Source organism: Chelonus insularis, unplaced genomic scaffold (genome assembly GCF_013357705.1).
Source record: "Chelonus insularis isolate UGA/USDA-ARS -01 unplaced genomic scaffold, ASM1335770v1 contig_81_pilon, whole genome shotgun sequence".
Classification (NCBI taxonomy): Eukaryota; Metazoa; Arthropoda; class Insecta; order Hymenoptera; family Braconidae; genus Chelonus; species Chelonus insularis.
This window is the reverse complement of record NW_023276769.1, coordinates 52,764-60,559: the sequence shown is the minus strand read 5'-3', so window position 1 is coordinate 60,559 and position 7,796 is coordinate 52,764. Positions and strand designations below refer to the sequence as shown.

Below are 7,796 nucleotides of genomic sequence, written 5' to 3'. Positions count from 1 at the left end.
TTCGTCGCTTGTACCGCTTTGCTAATGACTTTTTAACGGCCATTAGCGATCTTTTTTGCCTGTGTACCTCTCCTTTAGGATCAGTAACACGGCCGTATTCAAAGTGTGATGTTTACGTCTGATACTCGCCACGATACGCCGAATCTTTGGCGTATAAGGCCTGTGAGTATTTAAGTGATTCATCACACCTTAAATACGAGATGCACCCTGTCGAGCCTTTTTGATCTTATTTGCAGTATGTTCGATGCGTCTTTTCAGGCTTAACTCAGGATTGACAGGTGTTCGTCTGCCCTGAGTAAACCCTCGAGCCACATCATGGACTGTATTGTTGAGTGCAAAAAGGTCTGCACTATCTGGTACCCGGTGGTCGAGATCTTGGTTAGTGCTAGCTAGGTGTTCTGCAGAGAGCGTAATTTTCCGGAGAAAATTACCCTCTCTGCTGGTGAAGTCCTGCTGATTGGTGCCCTCAGGGGAAGGAGATGGGGGTTCTGCAGTGAGAGAAGGGTGGAACGGGAGTATGCTCTACCTCGGTGCGGCTGTCTCGGGTGTCAGTGAGACTTCGTCCTCAGTCTCTGAAGCGTTTGATATTGAAGAGTCAGAGTCTGACTCCTCTTCTATCCGCCGTCGAGATTGAGTATACCGCACCTGCGATGCGAGCGCCGCCTACGTTAGATGTTGTAACTCTGGGTGCATTTCGCACCACAGAGTATGCAGGCGCCTGGCATAGCCTAAGGTCTGTGGCTCGCATCTTTCCCAACACTGCATAAAATCCCGTCTCAGCTCCTCCGTCCACCTGAGACGCTGTAGGGGTGGTCCGTGGTCGATATCCATGTTGGAACGTGTCATAAGGCCCCTCCCAAGTGGTCCATGGCCCTCATACGAAGAGGGCTGGTTGTGGGGGGCCGGTGCAGGTCTATCGTTAGTAACCTGTTGAGATTCTTTGCAGGGGTGGTTAGCCCACTGCAAAGGTGGTGATGTTTAACGAAACCGAGATGGATAGTTTCGTTCCTCACGCCCAGAAGGCCATCACCAGTGAGGAGGAAAAACTGGCTGTACGGACTTATTCCATTACCGTAGCGAGAGGAGCACCCCTCGGCCAGACAATTATTATTATTATTATTATCATTCATGTTCTATTTTTTTAACTAATTTTATTATAAATAAATAATTTAATGATTTAATAAAAAATAAAAAATTTTTGTGAGGAGAGAGCTATAAGTGAAGAATCAAAGTTTATTTAACTTTTATTAGAATTTATTTTTGAGCCATCAATAAGATTACATAAATTCGTATATACGTATAGCGATGCAGGATGACCGTCATTTATGATTATAGTCACCGAACAGTCATACGACCGTCATGTGACTGACTGTCTCAAATGACTGCCGGTTTTAAAATGCCAATTTACCGTCAGGAATTTTTTGGTCACACATTTGGTCATCTGCATCTAACTTGATGGTATAAGACGAGATGTACTAAACTGTCTTAAAAACCTTCTTAACAATGTACTGGTTCTCGTTTCTGGTCCGAAGGATGGGGATCATTGCTTTGTACTTGTGATAACTGTAAAAAAATGTATGAAGAACAACAGGTTCCATTTCTGCTTAATCCAGCTGATAGCGTCCAAGCTTATGACAGAGCTGGAAAATTACAAAGCTCAGAATCTCAATACAAAAAGGAATCAGGTTTCTGTGGAGTAGTCTGACACCAGCTCCAAGTGAACAGCTGAGGTCTCGAAGCAGACAAAAACAGCTGTCCAGCCTTTGTATGTTTTTGCGCCTCTTCCCTGGAAAGTCTTGAGCGTGAAGGGACCAGCATAGTCTACCCGAGTAGTGTGAAATGGTCGAACCGGTACTACACGATCAGCTGGGAGCTGGCCCATGAGCTGTTGAGCACGTCGAGCACAGATCACGCATCTCAGTATAAATGAACGAATAGGAGCTCTTCCTTCTAGGATCCAAAACTTTTCCCGAACATGAATGAAAGTAACTTGAGTTCCTCCATGGAGCGTTCGTCGATGAGCTTGATCAATAACGAGCTGTGAAAAGTAGGATTTTCCTGGGAGTATAATCGGATGGATTTCATCTTCTTCGAGCTCAGAGTTTATTAGGCGACCACCAACACGACGTATACCTTCTTGATCAGCGAAAGCTGCGAGCTTAGAGACAAAGTGCGATGATGGTAATTGAAGCCCATCTCGCAGAGTTTTTAATTCAAATGGGAAGTGAAGTCGTTGTATGATCTTCACCCAAATGAGCTTAGCATCGAGCTGTTCTTGTGGAGCTATAGGATTGTGAACTAACGAGCTGGTGGTTTTTCCTCTAAGCAAGGCGACGAAGCGTAGACAGAGAGCAGTAATGCGTGAGAGCTTGGAGAGCAATGAGTATCTTGATAGAAGGGACCACAATGGATGATCTTCTTCAGATGGAGCTTTAGCTGCGTGCAATAAGACGCCTGATCTTTCTTCTTTGTGAGCAAGAGCTGAAGGTTTGAACTGTTTAGCTGGCCAAGAAGAAAATGAGCCTTTAAGCCATTCAGGTCCTTTCCACCAGAGCTTGAAGTCAGTTAGTTGGGTTGGAGTAAGGCCACGAGAGGCAAAATCCGCTGGATTGTGTTTTCCAGGGATGTAGAGCCATTTAGTGGTTGGATTTAGCTCTTGACTGGATGAAACTCTGTTTCGCACGAATTCTTTCCACTTAGATGGATGACTAAGAATCCATGTTAGTGCTACAGATGAATCAGTCCATAGATAGATAGGAGCTTGAGCTAATTCGAGCACTTCTTGAGCATGTTTCACGAGCTTTAAGAGCATCCAAGCAGCAGTTAGTTGGAGCCGAGGAATTGTAACTGGTTTTAATGGTGCTACCTTAGTTTTAGCACACAAAAGCTGGATCTGAGCTGATTCGTCTGAGTTTTGAACTTTGACATGAATGCATGCAGCCATGGCTAACTGCGATGCATCTAAGAAGCCATGTATTTCTATGTATGAGCTGGAGATCGTGTTGAGCCATCTAGGGATGTGAACATGAGCGAGATATGGTAACTCGTCTCGTAGGTGCGTCCACCCTTAAGAGAGCTGAGCAGGAAGTTCATCATCCCATCCTGATTTGTTTAACCAGAGCTCTTGAATGAACATTTCTGCTCGATCTATTACTGGAGCTAAGAATCCGAGCGGATCAAAGAGCTGAGCTACTTCAGAGAGCATTGAGCGTTTCGTGAGTTTCTTGAGCGTTGAGCTTTTCGGTGAGAATATGAATTGATCAGATGCAGGACTCCAAGATAGTCCAAGCACTTTTAGTTCTGTATCATCTAGAGCTTGAGTAAGAGCAGTTGAGAGACTTTGTAGAGCTAGAGCTTGGAGAAGAGCAGGACTATTGCTTGACCACTTTGCTAGAGGGATGCTCCCCGCCATGCAGAGCTTTATTAGATCTTGAGCTATGAGCTGAGCTTCGTGCAAAGTATCTGAGCCACCGAAAATGTTGTTAACATAACGAACCTTCGTCATAGGAGCTATTGCACGAGGATATTTTATGCCTTCATCTTCTATTAGTTGAAGTAGAACTCGTACAGCAAGAAATGGAGCTGGCCTGGTACCATAGGTAACCGTGGTGAGCTGATATGGAACTATATTGTTATGTTCATCAAGCCAAAGAATCCTCTGGAGATCCCAATCGGCTGGATGAACGTTTATCTGTCGAAACATCTTCGTTATATCAGAGCTAAGGATCATTTTGTGTCGTCTAATCCATAACAAGACGTCGAAGATGTCGACTTGGAGCTTGGCACCAGTATGAAGAACATCATTGAGCGAGAAACTAGAGCTTGTCTGAGCTGATCCATAGAAGACGACTCTCAACTTTGTAGTGAGACTCTGCTCACGTAGAACTCCATGATGAGGCATATAAAAATGAGGCAGACCATTGGGTTGCACCGATGACCCCTCTACCGAGACCCTCAACCCTCCTGATACCGAAGTATTATGTGCCAAGGTCATCTCATTCGAGCGATCACTAGATACAATACCTGGACTTCCTCTTGAGCTTAATTGAACGTCTGGAGCACGCCTCATATGTCCTAGAGCTTGATATTCGTTCATAAATTATGTGTAGAGCTGATTGAGCTTAGAGTCATTTGAGAGTCGCTTGAGCATTGATCGAAGACACTTGAGAGCAAGGGTTTTGGATTCTCCAGGAGCTGGTGGTGATGGAACTATTGGAAGTCTCACAACATATCTTCCGGCTGCATCCCTGAGGTGAGTTTTGATGAAATGAGCTTTACAGTGTTCTTCGTCTGGAGTGAGCTTAGAGAAATGAGCTCGAGCTGTCTCTTCTTGAACCCAAAACTTGGATAGTAGTTCATGAAGATCGTGATCCTGTTTCACGTGAAGAGCTGGACTTGTTAGAGATGATGAGCTTGACTTAGTTGCACCGAAGACGATCCAACCAAAAATAGTCTTGAGAGCTATGGGATCTGAGGCTTGACCTCGTCTGAGCTCCGAGCGAATGACTTGAGCTAATGGTATAGAGCCCAGAGAAACATCAATGTTACCTGACGTTCTATACTGAGGATCTGCGAGCTGTAAGCCCTTAAGATGAGACCACGATGAGCTGTCGATGTTGTAGGTAGGTAAGACTGTTGTTATCTTGTGTAACGAGATGGGTGAATCGAGTGTCACCCAGCCCTTCAGCAGGTCGATACGTTATCGACCTGTCGATCATTGATTGACCTAATTTACCAATTAGGTCAAAATAGTTTATTTTTGGCGGCGCTATCATCACCACGTGGTCAGCCGGCTAGAAATTTTACATAAAGACGCCATTGTGGAGTTGTTGTCGAAAGAGTAAGCACGTGGTGTCAAGTTCTCTTCACTGATTCTCTGCAATCATCTTTTCTCCGACGTTGCGGAGTAATAATTAAAGTAAAAATTGTGAAAACGAGTCTCTCGACGTTGCGAGAGCAATAGTGAAGTGCCAGTTAGGCTGTATTTATCGAAAAAGCCCTCGACGTTGCGAGGTGAAGTTAGTTCGTTGTTGGTTGGTGTACTTTACCACCTGTTCAGAGGACCAGTTATTGTTTCGTGTACCAGTCGCAATTAATTTGTGGATGTCTCGCCGAGGAAGTAAGCCCCGTTGGACCAGGGGTCTGGGATACTTAGACGACGAGGAGCTTCCGTAAGCTGAAACCATCTACATCTATCTACTATCTCTTTCCTTTCTATACTCCCTGTGTGCAAGTGTGAGAGAGAGAGAGTATGTGCTTTGCGATCCGGTACCAGTAATTTCGTCTAGGACCATCTGTCCTTGTTCCTCGCTGAGGAATTTCTTTGTTCCGAGAAATAAATGCTTTCGAGAACGTTCTCGCGTGATTATTACTATTATTTAGTCACATTAATAGGTATCGTAGGTTATTATAATTGATTTCATTCACGATTAAGTTCAATTAAATTCCAATTATTATTATTATTAAATTGAATCGATTATTTTTGATATTTGTATAATTTTGTGAATCAATTAAATATATAGATTTTCGCGTTAACGAAATTGTTAATCGAGATATTAATTTTCTTTGCATTAATTAATTCAAATAAATTTAATTTTACGTTAATAAAAGTCCTTGATTAAACATATACAATTGGTGTAAAGACTATTTGTGTTCGCGAGTATTTTTCGCGGTTTTCAGGTAAACCAGAGCTAGCCAGCTTTCCCAGGTTTCTCGTTTTCTGGCCTAAAAAACGAGTGGCGTCCACAGGTAAGAATCATTAAATAAGTAAATTTGTTGGGTAGATTGGCACCTACACGGTCAGGGATTAAGGCAACTTGCCCTGATCGCGGTAGCGTTGCATTTTTGGCGCCCGACGTGGGGCCCGAAGTTGCCAACTTGTTGATTAAAATTTTTATTATTATTTTTTTTGCTCGAACCCGTGAGCCTGAGATTGAGAGTTTCAAAACAGAAAAGAACGTTTTCCCTTGCCTAAATTAAATTGTTGTTTTCCTCACTCTTGTGAGTAAATAATTTCTTTGTTTTGTACCAGTGAAAATTATTATTTCTTGTACCATTTTTTCGGTTGTTTGTGTATTTTCTTTCAGGAAATTATCTACATGAGACTATTGAAGGTCGACTTAAATTGAAATATTAAGACTCACTAAAATTTAAATAAAATATTTTTTTTCGGAGTATACGAAATAAATCTGATTTTATTGTTCTTTTTATTGATTAAACTTTATTTTATTTTGGGTTATCTCCTGAATCTAATTGTTCTTTTTGTTGTAAATCCGGGTTCTTTTTGAACTTACTAAGTAAAATTTGGTAATTAAAGATATTTTTCGAGACAATAAAATTTCTAATTGGTGAGTAATTGTTTTCCCGCGTTTTGGGAGATTATATACTATTTTTGATTTTTTCGATTGTTTTGAGATTTTTGGGGGAACGAACGCCTTCTATAGTCTCTAGGATAAAATTATCCCTATTATTCCCTACTCCTGCTGCCTTAGTACGTGGTAGCTCAAATAAATAATAGTCAATCGGAGTAAATATTTTAACAATCTGAATAAATTGATAAATTAACGAATAATTTAACTAAATAAAATAAATATCATTATAATATTGTTACTTAAATATTGTAAAAGTTAAAATCAGAGTAAAACTTTCGCGTTTTAACAAGTTATTAGCTTAGATCGATAGTAAATAGGACCAGAAATCATGAGTAAACAGCTAGAAGGTGCAGCTGCTCTATCGGATGGAGCAGAAGAGGAGATAATGGCTGGAGAACCAGCCAATATTCAAGAAGCAGGTACAGAGAGTGAAGCTCCACACTCAGATCACTCTACTCGACGTACCAGGAACAAAGTGTACCAGTTGGAAGTACCCGCGGGGGCAACTAAAAAGAAAAAGAAGCCCGCAAAAGCCTCTGGTAGTGAGAGCATCCTGGAAAGGGGTCCTCATCCTACAGACCATATCCTCAGGGAGTTAGCACAGTCAATGGATGATTCCACTCAGACTATGAAGCGGTACCTACAACACATGGATCACCGATGGGCTGAGTCAATGGAGATCCTGATGAATGAATTAAAGGAACACCGATTGGAGATGAACTACCATAATCAAATCCTTAAGAACCTCAGCGATAATTACGAGAAGTTGAACGAGGCCGTAGCTCAAATAAAGGAGCACTTGCAAGAATCAAGGCAACGGGCTAGGATTAACGAACCAGTCAGAAGCAGTCCTACACCTCCGCCCCGACCAAACCCTAGGATATCCATTATTCCTGATATAGAACCAGCGGAATCCTCGGGACTAGGCCGACTGTCTGGTCTGGTACAAGAATCAAGACCTCATGCCCCTATCCATCGAGAACCAGAACCTGTGAACCAACCATTAGAATCTGCGAACAATTGTTCATCGCCAATGAACCAGCACACTGTACCGGTGCCAGTTGATCAAACAAGGTTTGAACAGGGTATCCGAGAGAACCAAGCTTCGTCACCTCATAGAAACAGAACTACCTGTGATGGTGGACGAAACGGTCACCGCACCATAGCTCAGATGGCCAAAGACTGGAATATCAAATTTCCCAGCACACTACCAGCTAAGGTATTCCTACAAGCTTTGGAGAGAAATGTTTTTGCTGAAGAAGCCAACTTTTATGAGATTGTGTCAGCCCTATCATGGGTGTTCCAAGACTCCGCTCGTACTTGGTACGAATCACGCTGCAAATCCTGGAGGAACTGGGCAGAGTTCAGAGCCGAGTTCGCTGATTATTTCATAGCTGAACAGGCAGACTATCAAATCCAAGCCGA

At 42.5% G+C, this 7,796-nt stretch overlaps 2 protein-coding genes across 2 annotated transcripts; both read right to left on the bottom strand.

The window, feature by feature from the left end:
* Window positions 1-1,681: 1,681 nt before the first annotated feature.
* On the bottom strand, window positions 1,682-2,944 carry LOC118071402 (uncharacterized). The gene has a single exon (XM_035090547.1). It carries the CDS (start codon window positions 2,942-2,944, stop codon window positions 1,682-1,684), a length of 1,263 nt encoding a protein of 420 aa, XP_034946438.1.
* Window positions 2,945-3,067: 123 nt separating this feature from the next.
* LOC118071401 (uncharacterized) lies at window positions 3,068-4,096 on the bottom strand. Its single transcript, XM_035090546.1, has one exon. The coding sequence runs from the start codon at window positions 4,094-4,096 to the stop codon at window positions 3,068-3,070; it is 1,029 nt and encodes a 342-aa protein (XP_034946437.1).
* Between the last annotated feature and the right edge of the window lie 3,700 nt (window positions 4,097-7,796).

What these genes read in the sequence shown, in the direction of transcription:
- LOC118071402 (XM_035090547.1), bottom strand. Translation starts at nt 2,944, where the DNA reads ATGGCTGCATGCATTCATGTCAAAGTTCAAAACTCAGACGAATCAGCT.
- LOC118071401 (XM_035090546.1), bottom strand. Translation starts at nt 4,096, where the DNA reads ATGAACGAATATCAAGCTCTAGGACATATGAGGCGTGCTCCAGACGTT.